Source organism: Protopterus annectens, chromosome 9.part0 (genome assembly GCF_019279795.1).
Source record: "Protopterus annectens isolate FY-2018-M chromosome 9.part0, PAN1.0, whole genome shotgun sequence".
NCBI classification, from domain to species: Eukaryota; Metazoa; Chordata; order Ceratodontiformes; family Protopteridae; genus Protopterus; species Protopterus annectens.
In genome coordinates, this window is record NC_056743.1 from 997,002,234 (window position 1) to 997,023,080 (window position 20,847).

At 43.7% G+C, this 20,847-nt stretch overlaps 1 protein-coding gene across 1 annotated transcript in view; it reads left to right on the plus strand.

Moving 5' to 3' along the window:
- The window catches only part of TUBA1A (tubulin alpha 1a), a 51,452-nt gene that overhangs the window by 11,927 nt on the left and 18,678 nt on the right, over positions 1-20,847 (plus strand). Inside the window, exons 2-3 of the mRNA XM_044083777.1 lie at positions 4,107-4,329; positions 8,641-8,789. Coding sequence (XP_043939712.1) covers positions 4,107-4,329; positions 8,641-8,789 — 372 coding nt within the window. The remainder of the gene's footprint in view (positions 1-4,106; positions 4,330-8,640; positions 8,790-20,847) is intronic.

The window sequence follows — 20,847 nt, forward strand, 5'->3', positions numbered from 1 at the left end:
TCTCTAGCAAAGCAGCGTGGCTTGTCGAGCATGTCATCCCAAGCTGACAGACACTGGATCCCCTTTGACTGACACCAGAAGCTTAGCCAATTGTTGAAATTGATAATTTTTTCTCTATACTGTGGTATCATTCTTGGTGAGGGCAGGATGCTACTCAGGGTCAGGGTCATACCAGCCTGGGCTACGTGATCAGAGAGCTCCTCCATGTCTCTTTTCATGTAGTCCAGGGAGGTACGGCTCAGGTCATTCACACCAACATGGACAATGACAGAGTCATATTTGTACTTGTTCTGGAGTGACCTGAGTGCTTGTGTTATGTGGCGGATCCTGGCACCCGACAGGCAACTAACAGTATTTCGATGAACCAATATAGACCCATTTTCTTTCAGTAGCTGTATCTCTTCCAGTTGTATAGAATACTGTAGATCATCACAAGTCACTTGGATCAGACAGTGCTTCCATATCATACCTGAAAAGGAACACTTGTATCCGGTGGACTTACCTGACTAACAAATGTATAAAATAAAAAAATATGCAATGGTCACTGAAAAGTAAGATATTTTATCCACCCAGTTATACCTGTTTGAATTGTTATGTATTTGGCAGTAGAGTGTTATGGGGTAGCATGTGCTGCTTAGTCTAGATTTGTTTCTGTGCCTGGCCATAACATTTCGGCTGCTGCTGTCAGTCACAAGTTAGTTTCATCACTGTAACTCCAGTCTTCCCAGGAAGTCTTATGAGCATGGAGCTGTAAACGTTGTCTTACGTATGAGAAGGAGAGCTGTCACTAGAACACTTGATTCTTTTTTCTACAACTGTTTCTTTGACTAATGTATGTCAGTCAACCAAAATTGATAACCTTGCAAACAGAAATCCAACCACTCTGCCAAAAGTCTAACCATCATTACAGCCGAGTGACGCCTCCAGGTGTTTCTGCAGTTAACTCCTACTGCGCCTCTAGGCGTCAAATATTTCTTGTTTATATTTGCATTAATAATTCCAAAACCATGCTACATACAATGCACCAGAATATTTTGCCTTGTAACATACATGATGGCAAAAACAATTAAATTGATATTTGACCTCTGTCAATGAGTATTTATTAGAACTGTAAGGTGATAACTTTATTTTTTAAAGGCTGAAGCCACACCCACTAGGAGTTAAAGGTACACAGTCAAAAGAGCTGTACTGGAGGGAATGAATTTAAAGAACATGGTTTGTCATATTCCATTTATTTGAACTTCATAAAATGCATGCTTATTACTTTGTGCTGAGCTACAGTGGTCATAGCTGATGTCGGCCATCTTGTTGTTTTCTCCCCAACTTGTTTTATCCTCCTTATTTTTGAGGACTCAAGAATAAAGCCATGCATTCCACTTGAACCTTCATCTGTGACCTGTAGAAATTTATAATATACTGTTATGAAATCAGTATGTCAGCTAAACCCCTGTTTCAGTGCATTACTTATTTATCTAGACAGTTATGTATGGGTTTGCTAGGTGCATCATGTTATTCTTTATATGACTGAAAAATCATCACCCAATTATACTTTGTAAGCCTCTATCTACACTGTCCAGAGAGTTGTGGCTACACAGCCACTCCATCCTGCCTTGGATCATTTTGCCATCTCACCACTGAGCATATTGAGAAGGTCTAGTTCCAAGATCATGGCACGGCACTGCTAGCCTGTGTCTTCTTTAAAGTGTAGCCCTGTGTCCTGTTATAGCCTGTTGGTCTATTGTCCATTTACTTAAAAAAAGTAGCTTACAGGTCGTATAAAAACACAACATGGTAACCAAAAAACAGATAACAAGAATATTGTTGGCAGCTGAGATTAGATGCCAGCACCCACCCACCCCCCCCCCACCCCCAGGGCTAAATGACAAAAAAATTTTAAGATTTATTTAAAAAGAAAAAAGCCTAGGCATTAATGCAGGCAAGAGTTAATTGTTAAATTATTTAATTGATGTGAGAATTTTTTATCAGTTGATGTATAAATTGTTGGAGTTTTTTTTTTTGAATCATTCAGTCTGAAGAAGGCTTATGATAGACAAAAGCACTTACTGAATGGTTTTTATTTATTTATTTGGCGTTTGTTTATCGGGAAAGTCTGACTGGGTACGAGCCCATTTTCAGCGGAGGCCTGGGGAGAAAAGCTCCACAGTACAATTTAGACAGAATTACAAATCAGCATTGGTTCTGTTGTCAATTTACCTATTATCCATTATTAAATCATGACATGTAGTCCCAAATGGAGCTGAACCACGCCATGATTATTACCACTACTTCAAGACTGCAAAAAAATCAAATCATCACAGTGTAGAAAAATAGCAATTGACAAATACAACCATAAGACTGAAATCCTACCCCACAGTTTGCTGCTTTGGGGCCACCCCCTGAACTCCCATCTATGTGTAGTTAGAAGGTGGAAAAACCTATTACATGAGCATAGCTGTATTTCTTACCCCAGTAATCATAGAGTCACTGATGATGATGGAGGCTCCAAATCAGGGATGCTTTTTAAATACCTGTACTGTCTCTTTAGAAAATAGCAAGAATAACAGGATTCTTCTGAAGAATAAAAATGTTTACTTTAAATGCCTATCATTTGCTGAGCATACTTGTTTTGTTACAAAATTAAAATTTAGGAGACAGAGCAAAATTATGAAGTAAAACTAGAGATGTTTGAGAAGTATGCAGGAGGACACTGTGGTAATAATTTGGACTGTAAAACTGACCTGTGGTAAGAAGGTAAATCATATATTGTGTCTTAAAATGGAACTGAGGAAAATACAAAACACAGTCCTAATCTGTATTTTCAGGTAATGTCTCAGTTCTTGATTCATTATCACTTTGCCGCTGTTGCTTCATGTGGTACATTCCTAGTTACCATGACAGCTGCTGAGTAGAGATTCCCTATCACTTTGTTACTGTTGCTTCCTGTGGTACATCCCTAGTTACCATGACATTTGCTGGGTAGAGATTCACTATCACTTTGTTACTGTTGCTTCCTGTGGTACATCCCTAGTTACCACGACAGCTGCTGAGTAGAGATTCACTGCTACTTTGCTGCTGTTGCTTCCTGTGGTACATCCCTAGTTACCATGACAGCTGCTTGGTAGAGCCCCTCAAAATAAATGCTTCATTCAGTTCAGTCATTTTTCTGCCTGCCTGTCCGTCTGTAGTACAGTCATATGATTATCAGTTTTAATCCATAGTATTCTGATTGAAATGGTGTATGTGATACTCTACTTTTTCTCATTTTCTGTGTAATTCTGCATAAGACCAAATATTGAAAGACAAAATGGTGAGTCTATAAAAGTGCAAGACAAACAGAAAAACTATCCCCTATTGTAGAAAAAGGCTTTACCTTCAGTTCAACCCCTTAAGTAAACATGCCCTCTTCCAAGACTGTAGTACCCTTTTTTCAATAAACATCTTTATTAAAAATCATCACGTATGAGATAGGCAATCTTAAATTTATATAAATGAAAAACAAACAACATTGACACCACTTTAGTTGCAAACATTATACATCACAGACACCATTGAAACAAGTGTAGTTGTAAACATTATACATCCCTTATAATCCATTCAGTCATTGTCAGACAAGCATTATATGTGGCTCATTCAAATCCTGCCTCTTAAACCTCATTCCTTCTCTGCATATATTGTTCCCACAGTTCCCATTTTTTTCTATGTAGTTTGCTACATCCCTTTTCTAAAGATCCCAGTTCCAGTTGTTTTATGTCTATTACTATATTCACTACTTCTAGTAAAGGAGGTCTAGACTTTGATTTCCATTTTCTAGTAATTGCTTGTATGACTGTAGTACCTTGGGGAAACTTATGCTTTATTTAGAAGAGTGCAGTTTCAGGCTTCTACTTTTGTATTTCAGTCTATTAGCATTCAGACTTGTATAGTGCTAATATTTTCTTTTATATATTGTATACAATTATTTTGAGAAGTTTGCACTTGGCAAATAATCATTATTTTTTTACAGATCTGCAAACACTTTTTAGTTTTATAAGAAAATAAAGTATTTCTTTAATTTGTTGATAATAAATGAATTCATATCTCTTTTTCTCTTTCTGTCTGTCATCCAGCGTGAATGCATCTCTATCCATGTTGGCCAAGCTGGAGTTCAGATTGGCAATGCCTGCTGGGAGCTGTACTGTTTAGAACATGGTATCCAGCCTGATGGACAGATGCCCAGTGACAAAACCATCGGCGGTGGAGATGACTCATTCAATACCTTTTTTAGCGAGACTGGAGCTGGCAAGCACGTCCCCAGGGCAGTCTTTGTAGACTTGGAACCAACAGTTATTGGTGAGTAGGAACTACTGCCTTAGTGGAATAATGAAACACATTTCTCAATGAGATGGAAATACTCACGCAGTTCTAACAAATAAAAACATTAAGAAAAGGAAGAAGGGTGAGGGGATGGCTGAGAAGGACATGGAAGAAAATTGATTTTATTTTTTTATTTTGCATTTGTTGACTGGGGTTGTCCGACTGAGGTGAAGAGCCCTTTTTCAGCGGAGGCCCAGGGAGAAAAGCTCCAGCATATTATACAATTTGTATTATAAATCAGCATTAAACATCAATGTTACAGGATTATTACAAGACATTAAGTAGCAATACAATGTTATATGGTGACAATCAGGAGTATAACAAAGCTCTTTCAAGATGTATAAAAAAGAAAATATGTCATTAAGATGAATATAGTTTTTGGGGTAAGTGATTACAAAAACCCAGTTTTATCATAATGTAGTTGCATGAAGGAAAGACAATTACTATAGAATGTTTCACTGAGGTGATTAGCTTAATAGGTTTTAGAAGACAGGTTGAAAGAGTAGTCAAGGAAGATTAGCGAGAGCCAGTGAGAAGAGTGAGTTAAGGGCAGAAAAGTAGATTAAGGTATGGGAAGTAGGGAATGTTTAAGGAGGGAGAGTGCAGTGGCAGGACCAGTGACTTTTAAAGTGCTCTTTGGTGGCTGTCTTAAATTGTTTAGGATGTGTAAGGGTCCTGATTTCTAGTGGGAGCCTATTCCAGGCAACAGTGGGGTGATAACTGTACATGTTGTGTCCAAATTTAGACTTGGGTTTGTAGATTTGTAGTAGGTCTTGGTTAGAGTTTCGCAGAGATCTGGGGGGGAGAATAGCGTGAGATGAGAGGGGATAGTGTCGGGCAGTAGGAAGGCTGGTATAGAATAGAAGAATGATCTGGAGCTGAGAGAAGAAGCTGGGGGGATAATTCAAGCCAGTTTAGGTGTTTTAGAGAGAGACAGTGATGGAATTTGTAGGTTTGTTGGTCAGCAAATCTAGCTACCTTGTAGGTAGGTTCGGGTTTGGTCAGGAGTGTTGAGTTAAGATTTGTGAGAATCTGGGAGTTGTACATCCTAAAATAAGGTAAGAAAGGACAACCTGTGTCAGAACAGACTATTTCAAAATGGTTGCCTAAGACTATTATGTTTTGTTACATTTACCATAGCAAAACTATTACAGGCTTGGTCAGGGCCCACTTTACCACCCTTCCAATCTCAGGAACCCCACTCAGCTTTCCTGAAGACATTGGAGGATATGAATGTCTCACCAAACACCATCATATTGGGAGACTTCAACTACCCTAACATAGACTGGGTGCATTATTCTAGCCCAAACACCCTAGCCCAAAGGTTCCTGGAATTCATAAATTCAAATGCAATGGAACAGCTAGTCACCTCTCCTACAAGGGGAGATAATATACTAGACCTGATCATCACAAACATGGGGACAAAGTGCTCCACACCGGAAGTATACCCCTCACTAGTGAGATCTGACCACAAACTAATCACCCTGGATATACATATCCCACCTCCACCCCCAACACAAAAGACTATAGTGAAAAACTTCTCAAAAGCCGACTTTACACTTCTTAAAACTGAGATGGTATCCTTTAAGCCCACTGGGCCAGTGGAAACCACATCCCACAATGCAGAATCCTTCACAAATGCTTTCTACGGACATCTCCAAGAATGCATGGATCATGCAATCCCAAATAAAACCAAGACCCTCCACCAAGGGCAGGCGTCTTGTCTGGTGGACCCCAGCCATAAACAAATTGTATAACAAAAGAAGGAAGCTACTGCACGACAGAGCAAAATCCCATAAAGAGAAGGCATCTCTGATCAGCACTAGTAGAAAGCTACGTTCTCTCATAAAAACATCCAAGGCCAACTTTGGGAGAAAAATCGCTATGGACAGTAAAGATAACCACAAGGCCTTCTTCAGCTATGTTAGAAACCTGGGCGGAAACCCTCAGATATGTTCAGAGTTAGTTCACAATGACAAAAAAATACACTGAACCCACAGATATTGCCAACATTCTGGCAGACAGGTTCAGTGCAAATTTCTCCCCTCCCTCACCCCCAAAAGAAGAAATACTTATCCCACCTGAATGTAACCTCCCTGTCATCTCAGATGTCCAGGTGAGAACCGCCCTCAGCAAAGCTAAAAACACAGCATCAATGGGACCTGACGGTATCCCGGGTTGCGTGCTACGTGAACTCCAAGAGGAGCTAAACCCGCACGTAAAAATGCTATTTAACCTTAGCCTTACTACAGGATATGTACCTGAACACTGGCGTACAGCAACAGTAGTCCCACTCCACAAAGAAGGCACCTCTACAGACCCTGGTAACTACCGCCCCATAAGCTTAACCAGCCTGGTCTGCAAAGCTATGGAAAGAATCATTATGGAACTCATAAACAGAGACATTGGGGACTTATAGACACTTGATCCCACCCAGTTCGGCTTTGTAAAGGGCAGATCCTGCCTTTTGAACCTGGTTGACTTTTTTGAAACAGTCACTAGAGCCATTGATGAGGGCAAATCAGTCCATACAGCCTACCTGGACTTGGCTAAAGCTTTCGACACAATACCCCACTCTGGCATCATAGACAAGCTCAACAGCTTAAATGTAAATCCATATGTCACAAGATGGGTGGCAAACTGGCTAAAGGATAGAACCCATAAAGTCAAAATCGCTGGAGCCATGTCAGACTCAAAGCCAGTCACAAGTGGTGTCCCACAGGGCTCTGTCCTGGGACCCCTCTTGTTCGGCATTTATTTCTCAGATGTGAAAGCAAACATGGGAGGGTTGTGGCTGACAAAGTTCGCAGATGACTGCAAACTAGGCGCCATAGTCGATACACCAGCTGACACATACATCCTACAGAAAGGCCTCACTGAAATGGACAACTGGTGCCGAAGTCATGGCCTTAAACTAAATGCCAAAAAATGTATAGTCATCCCCTTTGGGAAAAACAAAGTACCCACAAATTATTACATAGACAGTAACCCACTGAGTACGGAAAAAGTAATCAGAGACCTGGGGACCCAAGTCGATAGTGATCTCTCATTTGACACCCACATTGCCAAAGTGGTTAGAAAGACTTTCTACCTTGCCCACCTTATCATGAAGGGATTCACATCCTGATCAAAGGAGGTCATTGTACCTCTATACTCCTCTCTTATCAGGCCCATGATTGAGTACAATGCCCCATTTGGTATGTACCTCACCCGGCACTTGCAACAGCTAGAGTGACCCCAAAAGTACCTCACCAAGAGGATCAAGGGTCTCTAACATATGTCATATGCTGCCAGACTAAAGAAACTCCAGCTCTATTCAGTAGCATACCGCCTGCTCAGAGGTGATCTGTGCCTGACGTACAAGGCCATGTCGAGTCAGGAATTGATGGACATGCTCCACCTCAAAAAATCCAAATCCATCAGAACCACAAGAGCTAAAGATTTAAACCTCAGCACAAATATGAATAGGACATGCTGGAGGGACAGATTCATAACTCAGAGGCTTCCCATACTCTGGAACAGAATCCCAGTTCATGTTAGGCAGAGCCCCTCACTGACTCTCTTCAAGAGAAATCTTGACGAGTGGATGGGAGATCGTAGGTTTACCCCAGGGGGTTATCTCTGTGTCACTACTAGACAGAGGCACAGTAAACTAATTCTATTATGTAAGGGGGTTTTCACAGTGTCACTACTAGACAGAGGCACAGTATTCTAAATCTATACTGTACACTTTTGTACCATTACATGGGGTGGCGAAAGCCACATCACTATGGCTAGGCTTATAAATGCCCCAGGGCAGATAGCCTAGTACCAAACTATAAAACTATGAAATACTATTTAACTAAATACAACCCTTGGAGCCTTGGAACCTTGGCTTGCCTCAAGAAATGATAGTTGTTCTTTTATCATTTGACTGCCCCCTGGCTGAGAAGGTGTAAGTACTGCATTCCGGAAGGAGCAAGTGGATCCTTTAGAGTAACCTTTTGTTGATAGGGTCCCAGTCTGCTGACCAAAAACATTTTAAGCAATGCATTGCTAAAACTACATTAGCAGGAGAGTTCTGATATTCTGCAGGCCTCAGACCATTCCTCCAGGACACACAATACATATTCTTTGGAGTCAGTCTTTGTGGGTTCCTGTCAGACTAGGTCAGAGGAAAGGGTTATAGAGAAATATATACCCTCTTCATTGGCAATCCAAAGAAGATTCAATTATTTACAGTATGATAAAGGTTTTACCATTATTGCTGGTTTAATGTATTTTTTTCCTTTTCTAATCTTATTTCAGATGAGGTACGCACTGGTACCTATCGCCAGCTGTTCCACCCTGAGCAGCTTATTACAGGAAAAGAAGATGCTGCTAATAATTATGCCCGAGGCCACTACACCATTGGCAAAGAGATCATTGACCTGGTTCTGGACCGAATTCGTAAGCTGGTAAGTGTTTTAGTATTCTAGTACATCTACAAAAAAAATTTCATCAGCTGCAGTTCTGGGATTTGAGGTAGGTTGCTGTGGTATTCTGAAAGATGTAAGATTATGCATGTAGAATTTCCTTTCAGATGAAGCTAAACTGTGCATTCTGATGCTGAAGAGCCAAGCTGAACCCTGGAGTCTCAGTTTATTACTTCAGTCTGTCTTCTATGTTTAACTGATCTGGTTGTGGTAAACTGGGAGTTAGATGTTTTGATGTTTATGCTGTATGGGGCAAAACCTACAGGCCACAATTAATACTTCAGGATGACTGGGGCAGGCTGGGATATTATACAGAATGGCAAGCAAAGGGTCGTAAGTTGGACTGTGGACTTGGAATACTAAGTACGTCATAATGCATGAGGTCTGGTTTTTTTCCATGGAAGTAGACAGCTCTCCATCCATTTTCTAAACTCTAAACTGCTTTTTATTCATGGTGAGGGTTGTACTGCTAGTAAGTTGAGCAGTGCAGACTAGACCTCCACAATCCAGCAGAAATCCTCGGCACAACCTGTGGGATTCCTAGGCAAGATAAAAGACATAATCATTCCAGCCTATTCTGGTTCTGACATGGGGCCACCTTCCAGTGAGCTGTGCCTGTTACACATCCCATAGAGGTGCTTGGGGCATTCTCATTAAGAGCCATGGCCACATCAACTGACTCCTTTCAGTCCTGGAGGAGCAATGGCGTCATCAAAAGATCCTTCTAGATTACAGTGCTTTTCACTCTACACAAATAGTGAGCCCAGTATACCTACGGAAAGTACAGCTGTGTAAGTAAACTTACCATAACAGTAGTAGTTCAGATGATCATTCCTGCAGTAGCTTTAGCTATATGAATTATATCCTGCCAAGGATATAACAGTCATCCAGCTTCCAAAGCCTCAGGGCACCTTCCGTGTGCTCACATTGCCAGGCAGCTGGAGCTAAGTTGACTAAAAGACAAGTTTGGATGCCAAGCCCTGTGGAGTATTCCTGCCAACAGAGAGAGGGAGGCTGAGCCCAGAAATGACACTGCTAGGAACACCAAAAATAAATGTTCACACCGTGGCATTAAAACAAACCAAAAAACAAGGGGTGGTGGAGAGAGAGAGCAGATACTGCAGCAGTTATCAAGCATCTACTGTCATGGTACGTTTACACTATGTTCATCATATTGATCAATGCTGCAGTAGCCTTAGCTGTACAGATAAATTGCCCTAGCTTACTACATTTGGAAGGTGAGAGAACAAGAGTCCAGGGACCCCTGGAGAATGGTCCTGGCAAAGCCTGACCTGGATCTAGAGAAGGAATCAAAGCTATAGTGCTTTGCAAAACTATTTACAGAGGACCAAGTAGCAGCTTCTAGAATATTTCAGAAATCCAACCCTTTCCAAAAATCATAGATGAAGTCAAGGCCCAGGTAAAGTGGGCCCTGACCAAGCCTGTGATAGTTTTGCTTTGGTAAATGTAACAAAACATAATAGTCTTAGGCAACCATTTTGAAATAGTCTGTTTTGACACAGGTTGTCCTTTCTTACCTTCACAAGAAATGAACAATTGATCCGAAATTCTGAAAAATGTAATTATTTTAGGATGGTACCTGAGTTGTCTGTGGACATTCAAGGTATGGAGTAACCTTTCTCCTTCATTTTTAGGTTCAGGAAAGAAAATGTGGAGATGGATATTTGGCTTAACATAAACTCTAATACCACTTTAGGCATAAAAGAAATATTAGTTCTCAAAGAAACCCTGTCCCTGTGCAAAATGAGATAGGGCTGAGTCACCATATAAGTGTGCAGCTCAGATACTCTTCTTGCAGAGCTCAGAGCAATCCATAAAACTGTTTTCCATGTTAAGAACCTCAGGTCAGCCAGGTTTGCTGTTTCAAATGGAGCAAATGTTAGCTTCTCTAACACAAAATTAAGATCCCAAGGTGGGGCCACCGGTTTACTTGGCCTCTTGTACTAACCCCCTTTCATAAACATTTTTACATGAGACTGCATTGAAGGAAGAAGACCCATGGACATATGTGCTGAAACTGCCAATAAATGAGCCTTGATAGAGGAATAAGAAAGGCCATAAGATAGTAAATCATACAAATATTGTAAAACTAGAAAGAAGCTATCCCTGAATGGGTGCTGGTTATGTTGCTGGCACCAACTAGAAAACATTTTCGATTTGCTGATATATGATTTCTAGTAGCAGGATTTCTTGCCTCCATTAGCACTTACTGTATTTCCTCAATAAGCAGGTGCCTAAAAGGAATTAAGACCCTATCATCCAGGCAGTCAATTGAAGTGGATTGATGTTGGGGTGTATCACACACCCCTGTTCTTGTGTCAGTAGATCTAATCTATGAAGAAGTTTGTGGTAAGTGCTCCAGACCATTTCCAAAGAAGGGAGAACCGTGGCTGGCTGGGTGAGAAGGGAGTCACCACAATGATCTTGGGGGATTTGTTCTGATCTTTCAGAAGTACCCTGGATATTAGTGGTGGAAAGGGTGAAAAAGAATACAGGAGCATTTCTGTCCAAGGAAAAGAAAAGGGCATCTAGCTTTCTGGCTCTCTTTCATGGAGTTCTGGAACAGAATCTTGCCAGATGATTGTCTCCTCTCTGAAGAAAGAAGTCAACTTGAGGAACTCCCCACAGGTGGATCAAATCTTGGATGTTCACCAGGGTCTGAACTAGTTCTGCTCAGCTTGTCTACCACACAGTTTTGCTGTATCGGAATGTAGGATGCCTGTTAAGTGAAACTGTACTGTGAAGTTATATCCCAAGCTAACATAGTGTGCAAAGGGGGTACAACCTGGTTCCTACCTGCTTGTTGATGTACAACATGACTGTGGCATTGTCTTTAACAACTTGAAGAGTTCCCAGGGACAAAACATAATTCAGATTGTTGAGTGCCTTGATCAGGGCAAGTATCTCTTTGATATTTATGTGCTTGTGTCTGTCCTTGGGGTCCCATACACCCTGCACTTTTCTCTCTTCTAAAACTGCTCCCCAAGCAAAGTCTGTAGCATCTATGGTGACTGACTGTTTTGGAACAGGGAGGGAGAAGGGAAGACCTGGATTTAAGGATATCTGTTTTCTGTACCAAACAATTTATCTTCTGACAAACCTCAGCACTGGGATTTGAAAAGACAAAATTTGTTGGTGCTGGGACTAAAGAAACTTCAGATACCAATTAATCCTTCTCATGTGGAGTCTTGCCAGGGGTATCGCAAAAATCATAGAAGCCATGAGACCCAAAATCCTAAGGTATTCCCACTCGGTGACATATGTTTGAGTGGAAAACCTTAAAAATAGATCTACATATAGATCCATTTTTTCTTTTTTTTTTTTTTTAACTATGGAAGAAAAAGCTCTTTGAATTGAGGTGTCTAGTTGACATCTCAGGAACACAATCCTGTGTGAAAGTGTCAAGGAAGACTTTTCAAAGTGCTGTTGGAATCGCAGCTTGTGTAAGAGATCTCTCACCCAAGAGAGAGATTCGTAACATTTTGAAAAAGATTCTGCAAAGATAACCAAGTTATCTAAATATGGAATAATGTGGATACCCTCTAGCCTGCAGTGAATTATAACTGGACCTAGACACCTTGTGGATACTCTTTGTGCAGTTAATAGTACAAAGAGTAAGGCAGAGAACTGACAATGTGATCCAGACCCACAAAACCTTAAAATGTCTGAAGTCTGGAAGAATAGGAATGTGATAATAAGCATCTTTTAAGTCTAGTGTTACCAGGGCTCTTGAAAGAGGAAGAAGTAACAGTTTGTAAAGTGACATAATTTTGAATTTGGGTACTGTCACAAACAGGTTTAGGAAAGAACGATCCAGATCTGTTCTCCAAGCATTTTCTTTGTCACTAAGAACACCCTTTAATAAAAACCCTTCCACATCTGGGAAGGAGAAACTGGTTTTATCATTCCTTGAGACAGCATGGAATGAAGAACAGATTGAAACAGGAGTCTGATCTGGTGGACAGGGAATGACCCCCTGGAAAGGCAGAATTTCTTCCCACTGCCATGTGTAACCTGGATGAATGATCTTCAGAACTCATTTGTCTGAAATTATCTGTTGCCAAAGTAAAAAATGGAGACTCAGATTTTATTGAAGAAAAAAGAAGTCAGGATGGGGGGAGGTCATAAGGTCTCTTGAATAGTCATTCAGACTTGGACTGTCCTTGGTTTTTGGAAGGTTCAAGGCTTCATTTTGGAACATTGTAGCCATTTCTTCTTAAAAGTCTGCTTACTTGTATTATGTTGAGACTGTTTATTTTGCTTTTTGCCAAAACTGGATAAGAAATTAGAAAGTCATTTACAAAATTTGGAAAAGGACTGAAAAATCTTAGAGATTCCCCGTATTAGCGTACCCCTTTCATCAAACTTTTTGATCACCTCTGCAGCAGAGGGGCTGATAACTAAATCTCTATGCAAAGAGGAATGCAAAATCTCAATCTGAAGTAGTTAACTTCATTTGTGCATCAAGCTATGGGTATCGGATCCATATCGGATCCGAGCCGGCAGCTTCAAACAGCTAAGATCTGAGCTCCAGCTCCTCCCCTTTACCCACAATCCCCTGCTATCCCTTCCTGACCTCAAATCTCGTTTGCCGCGGTTCTCAACAGCAGCTTTGAATGAGCTTCCAGGCGCAGCGTAGGAGTTTTGTGAGAAAAATCTTTTTCTTTACAAAAAAAAAAATTGTTGTGCGAGTGTTAGCTCTCCTAGTTAGGTTAGTGTACCTCTGTTTTGTTAGTCAGTGTTAGTGTATTCCCTCCCCGTGTGTGTGTGTTAAGGTGTGTCCGTTTTTGGGGCCTAGCGTGTGGGTTCAATATGTCTGAGGCGCCCAAATCTTTCTTTTCTAAAAGTACAGAGTGTGGCCATAAGCTGTCCCCAGCGGATGGCCACACTTGGTGCGTTATTTGCCTTGGGGTTGAACATCTCACTTCAGGCTGCACTATTTGTGCAGTGTTCAACCCCAGGGCCATCAGGGACAGGAGGTCGAAGCTGATTCTGGCGGGACTGTTGCCCCTGGACTCGGCTTCGTCCTCCGGCCCCTCTGTGGCTTCTGCCGAGGCTTCGGCAGCGCCACCTTTTCTCCCTCTGGCCGGGACTCACCCTCCCACCCTTGGCCAAGAGGAGAGGGAAGCTAGGAAGGAGAAGTGGAAGCATCACAAGAGGCGGGCTGAGACCTCTTCCTCGGCGCCGCCATCAAAGCAAGCTTCTCCGCCTATGGCCTCCGGATCTTCTCCTTCCCGGCTCCGATCTCCCCGTTTCGAGCCGGAGGAGGAGGAGACCCGGTTGCCTTCGCGGTCATCGAGGCGGCATTCCCGGCCCACGTCGGTGGCCTCGTCGAGGTCTACCCGTAGCATCTCCAATGCAGACTTGGACCGGATGATGCGTAGGTTCCTCCAGGCCCAGATGCAGATGGGAGTGCTCCTGCCTCCAGTACTTTGGCTCCGATGGCACTCTCGAGTCTATCGGGTCCCTTTTCTTCGGATCCGAGCTCTCGGAGCCGAGACCTGAGCTTCGGATCCGGAGGTGTCAGTATGACTTCGGCTCCGTCGCGGTCGGAGCATGCTGGCCCTACGGATCCGACCGCCTCGGCGCCGGCCCCGATCTGCACATCAGATCCGAGGGAGGGTCTGCTCTCGGATCCAATAGGGAGCAGCTCTCGTTCGATGTTGTGGAGAGGGTATTGTCTAGGGACTCCAGGCCTCTGGCTTCGGCTACGGCTCCACCCTGCACTCCCTCTCAGATGGGTCTACCTTCCATCACCCGGTCCCAGGGACAGCCTGCGCAAATGTCCCAGATTGTTCCCTTGCCGGAACAGGATGTAGTTGGTGAGGCTTCCTTGGACAGCCCCCCCCCGAGGAGGGTCCTCACAAACGCAAGTGCAAAAGGAGGCACTTGGACTCACCTGAGTCCTTGACAGAGGACACAGACTTAGAGGAAGTGGAAGGTTCCCCAAGGTCACCCCCTGAAGACATCTCCTTCGGAGACATCATGGAGATGCTTCGGATCAGAGGGGGGTGGTCAGCCCCAAAACCTTCCTCTGACGAGAATGTGTTTCTGGAGGCATTTGACGCATGCCCATCTACCTCTTGGGTGTCCTCTCCCGCCAACCCCCTGGTAGACCTGATTACTACCAGGGCGTGGAAGGAACCGGACACTGTGGAGCCCATTCCAAAGAGGCCTGACAAAATCCTCAGCCCCCCCTGCGGATAAGTCATGTTGGAGCAAGGGAGCCCCGGTAGATGCCATGTTGGTGGTGGCCGCCACCAAAAGGGAACTGGCCCAGGAGAGTTCCTCGGTCCATCCTCCAGACAAGGAGTTTCGGACGATGGACCATCTGGGGAAGTGGGTGTTCACTTCAGCCACCTTCTCTGTGAGGTTGCTGAATTATATGGCACACATGGTACGACTCCAGCGGGATCTCATTAAAGAATACGCTGGGTCGCCCCCAGAGTCCATGTCGGGGGAGGATAAGAAAGTGTTCTCAACTCAAATGGCCACTCTCAAATCTATCTCTTAATACCTCTATGGGGTTACTATCCCATGCCACGGAAGGAGCCACTAGAGCCAGCGGAGCGGGCGTCGTCCTACGGCAACAGGCGTGGCTCTGCCACTGTGATTTTGCAGAACCTTTCAAAGGCGCCATTCACAAATTCCCCGTTTGATGGTTCTGCCCTTTTTGGCAAGACCGTTCGCGACACATTGGTCCAGAGTGAGAAAGACGGGAAGACGTTGTCTGCCGTCGGAGTCCACTTCTCTGCTCCCCAGAGGTCCTTCTTGAGGAACCAAAAGGGACAGAAGAAGATGTGGTTCCGGAAGTCTCAACAATCCCGTTTCGCTCTGGACCCCTCGTCCTTCAGAGGCAGAGAAGGACAGAGTGGGCGCCGCCCTAGAGGCAGAGGGAGTCCGAAGAACTTTGCGTCCAGAGAACCTTTCCCTGATCGGCCCATGCAGCAACCCCGAAGGGTTACCCGACTGCTCCATTCTGGAGGCAGTCGGGGGGCGTTTCTCGAGGCACCTAGCAGCTTGGGAGTCCATTACAACAGATTGCTGGGTGCTTCAGATCATATCTAGAGGCTACAAGATCCCTTTTCTCAATCCCCCTCCCACTCCCCGGAGCCTCCCGATGTCCCATCCAATCAAAGGGAAGTGGCAGCTGAGGAAATCCTCCAGCTGCTAGAAAAAAGAGCAATCCAGCACGTCCCCCCAGAGCAGTCTGGATCAGGCTTTTACTCCAGGTTCTTCTTGGTGCCAAAAAAGACAGGGGACTTAAGACCAATCCTCGACCTCTCCTTCCTAAACCTGTCAGTAGCCAAAGAAAAGTTCCGGATGGTCACTCTCCAATCCATTCTCCCACTTCTGCAGGAGAACGACTGGATATGCTCCATAGACCTCAAGGATACGTACTACCACATTTTGATGGACAGACGATCCAGGAGGTTTCTCCGCTTCCGGCTGGGAGCTAGGCATTACCAGTTCAGGGTCCTTCCCTTTGGTCTCACCACAGCCCCCAGGGTGTTCACCAAGGTCTTGACAGTTGTAGCGGCCCACCTGAGACTCCAGGGAATTCAGGTCTTTCCGTACCTGGAGGAATGGCTCCTGACCACCCCCACCAGGCATCTACTATGCGCAGCCAGAGACTACTTTCTCCATCTAGCTCCCTGGCTGGGGATCACGATCAACATCAAAAAATCTTCCCTTCTTCCAACCCAAATCCTAGATTTCATTGGTGCCAGATTGAACACAAACCAGCTTCTAGCCTTCCTGACTATGGACCGGCTTCGAACTCTAAAACTCCACATATTGGCCCTTCTTCAATCTCCAGCTCCCTCTGCGGAATTGGTCCTGAGGGCGTTAGGCTCTATGGCGGTAACTATCAACCTTCTCCCCTTGGCATGCTTGAATATGAGAGTTCTTCAATGGACCTTGCAAGTCCAGTGGTCCCTCCTGCGACATCCCCTGAGCTTCCCCATTCCCCTCAGCAGGGTCTGCAGGAAAGCCCTCTTATGGTGGCTCCAGTCCCCGGACCTCCAGAAAGGGTGCCCCTTCTCTGTCCCCTCATCTAGCCATGGTGACCACGGATGCTTCTCGCCTCAGGTGGGGTGGCACTGCATGGTCAAGACTGTCCAAGGCACGTGGACCCATTTGGAGACCTTTTTGCATATCAATGTCCTAGAGATGAGAGCGGTGCTTTTGGCATTGCAAGCACTTCACAGCCTTCTTCCCTTGGGGACAATTGTGATTCAGACAGACAATATGTCGGTTGTCTGGTATATCAACAAACAAGGGGGAACCAGGTCCTATCCACTTTGTCGGGAGGCCATGAGAGTGTGGGAATGGGCAATATCCAACAACCGCTTTCTCATAGCGACGCACATTCCGGGCCAGTCCAACATCTTGGCAGACAGGCTGAGTCGAACCATTCTCTCACCGTATGAGTGGTCTCTGAACCCCAGAGTAGCGAAGTTAATCTTCTCCAAGTGGGGTCAACCTCGCTGCGATCTTTTCGCCTTGCCTTTTAATGCAAAGTGCAGCGACTAGTTCACTCTAATTCCCCCATCTGGGGAATCCCCCAGAGACACTCTGGTGCATGTTTGGCCACCCGGTCTACTTTATGATTACCCTCCTCTTCCCCTGATGCTAAAGTTCTTACAGAAAGCCCGATGGTTGGGGAGCAGAATAATCCTCATTGCCCCATTCTGGCCTCGTCAACCTTGGTTCCCATATCTATGGTCTCATCTAGTGAATCCCCCATGGATTCTAGATCCCATCCTGGATCTGATCTCTCACCCATCAGGCCTGTCAATTCCGAACCTGGACAACCTCAAGCTGACAGCTTGGTTGATCTAGTTCCACTGATAGCTAGGACTCCCGGTATCTCGTCCCCTGTCAAGGCTATACTAGTAACTGCTCACAAGCCATCTACAAGAAGGATTTATAATAGCAAATGGAAGCGTTTTTCTATTTGGGCGGAGCATCAAAACATAGATCCCTTTACAGCTCCGGAGCGTCAAAACATAGATCCCTTTACAGCTCCGCTGCCAGCAGTGTTTTTCTATCAGGCTTATTTGACCAAGGTGCTAGCTCTTCTACGGTCAAAGTCCAGCTGGCTGCAATCTCTCACTATCATGTCAGGAGTGATGTTGGCCCTTTGAGACTTCGTCTAAATTATGTAAGACCTTCCTAAAAGGCACTTTCCTTTTAAGGCCTCCGGTTAAGCATGCAGTCCCTCCTTGGGACTTAACCCTTGTTCTTCAGTCTCTGATAGCTCCTCCCTTTGAGCCTGCAACTTCACTGGATCTGAAATACTTATTTGGAAGACAGTTTTTCTTGTTGCCATCACTTCAGCCAGAAGGGTTTCAGAACTTCAAGCCCTTTGTGTCAAACCACCATATTTAATATTTCACAAAGATAGAGTTTCACTCCGGACCAATCTCTCCTTTCTGCCCAAAATTGCTTCGGAGTCTCTTCGGAGTCTAATATCAACCAATCTATTAATTTACCAGTCTTCTTTCCAAATTCCCAGAATAAAGGTGAATACAAGCTACACTCTCTAGACGTTCATAGACAACTGAGGTTTTATTTGCACAGGACAGCTGATCACAGGAAATCAGACCAGCTTTTTGTATCCTTTGCTAAACCCACTTTGGGAAAACCTGTATCAAAAGTCACTTTGTCCAGATGGATCTCACAATGTATTCTTTTGGCTTATGAGAGTTCTGGCCGGTCTGCACCTCAAGATGTCCATGCCCATTCTACTCGATCGATCTCTACCTCTGCTGCTTTTCGATCTAGGGTGTCATTGGATGACATTTGTTCAGCAGCAACTTGGGCTTCACCTCATACATTCATAAACCATTACAAATTGGATATTGTCTGTAGAGGGAGAGCATCCTTCGGCTCTGCAGTGCTCCGGAATATCCTTCCATGAGGACCTCCCAAGAATTAGGTAGCTGGGGACTCTGTCCCATAGGTTGATGCACAAATGAAGTTAACTACTTCAGATTAAGAAGTTATGTACTCACCATAACGTTCCATCTGAGGAGGTAAACTTCATTTGTCAGCAACCGACCCCCCCTCCGTCCCCCTGATCCATATGGATACTCAAAGGAATCCCACTTGTCATTGCGGATTGTCTTTAGGTTAGAGTTTGGAGGTGGTTCTTTGGTGTTCTATATTTTTATGCTGATAAGCAAACTCGATCTGAGGTCAGGAAGGGATAGCAGGGGGTTATGGGTAAAGGGGAGGAGCTTGGAGCTCGTATCTTAGCTGTTTGAAGCTGCCGGCTCAGATCCGATATGGATCCGATACCCATAGGTTGCTGATAAATGAAGTTTACCTACTCAGATGAAACGTTATGGTGAGTACATAACTTCTTATTTTTAACATATGGGAAATGGTAGAAATGTAGCCATGCAAGCCTTCTCAAACACCAGACACCATAGCCCTGGAAGAAGTTTCAAGAGTCATACATACACTATAAACAATGAGTAGTGATCTGTGCAATAGAAGAAACTAAATTGTTTAAAGTTTATTTTTCCTCACAAGAAGAAACGCCAGATAAAATATTCATCCTGCTTTCACAATTAGAACAACTTTAATATACCAATTCAAAATTCTAAAAATCAGAGTTGCAGAAGTATACATTTTCCCCATACATATCAATAATAGTAGGACTTAAAGTGTTTAGCAGGTCAGGTTTGAGAATAGTGTATAAAAACATAAAAGACTGGACAACTTTATACATCCTAACTGTCTTTTTAGGGAAAATTGACTATCAGGAAAATTGTAGGCAGTAACACTCACACCCTCTAAAGCAGACAAGTCAGAATGAATGGGTGTAAGTTTTGGAAATTACTTCTGTAACAACTCGTAGTATTTTCAGAGAGACTGAGAGACCTCTAAAAAGACCACTAAAAACACTGGCATATTCTGTCAGTAGTATTGGAGAAAAATAACCTCACACAGAGAGAGAATCAGAAACTGAGCTTTCCCAAGTCTGAATCGGAAATCTAAGGTGAAAAAAATGTATCTGTCCCTTCATCTTCCTGTTCAGATTCAGAATCTTGAACCTCTTCAGGAAAAGAAGTATCCATCTTTTTACCAGAAGCTACTTTACAAGTATGATCAATAGCCTGAGCCAGACCCAGTAAACTACGCCTATGTAAGGAAAATTGAGGAGGAGTAGACACATGCTTAGTATTTTTTTCATGTTTGAAAGGGAAAATGAGACCAGCCGTCTTACTAATGGAAGCAGCTTCCCCAGGGATAGGCACAGCATTCTGACACAAAAGAAAATACTTCCCTCTCCCAGGGCCAGCAAAAGTGGTTCTTCCTTGCCCACTAAGGGGATTCCAACAGCCGCAGAGGATGTGGATAACCCTCTGTCCATAGTGGCTGTAGGTGCTACACCAGAGGGATCTAGGGTAAAATATCGAAGTACAAGAAATGGCCACAGCAGAGTCACCCACCTGCAGCTGAAGCAAATTGCTAGCCTGCTGTGAAGCAAATATTGCTAGCCTGCTATGGTAGCAAAGACTGTTTGCTTAACTTTTTCTTTTTGTGACTGGAAGAAGGACCAAGAGTGAAACTGGGAGTTTGTTCCACGGTCAAGCCAAAAATGGTACCTCTTTCCCAAGGAAGACAAGCAGAAAATGACAGTAAAAAGGTGACTTTTTTCTTAGAAAAACACAGTAAAAAAACATTTTAAAACACTTTGCCAACCCCCCAAACACTTTGCCAACCCCCCCAAATAGTAAAACAAACAGTTTCACCACTGAAAAATGGTTCTCGGTTACTTTACACAACTTTTATACTGATGGGAAAAAACGCTCATGTTTAAAGTACAATACTGTCCATCTTGTAACAGTCTGTTAAAACACAAAGCTCCTAGCTTCAAATTAACTTTACTGAAGAGAAAAATGATAAAACACAAAAAGTATTTAGAAAATAGAGGATTGTTCTCCGAAGGGAACTTATCTGCTGAGCAAAGGAACAGCAAGCACAAAGCTGACCAGCGATCCTC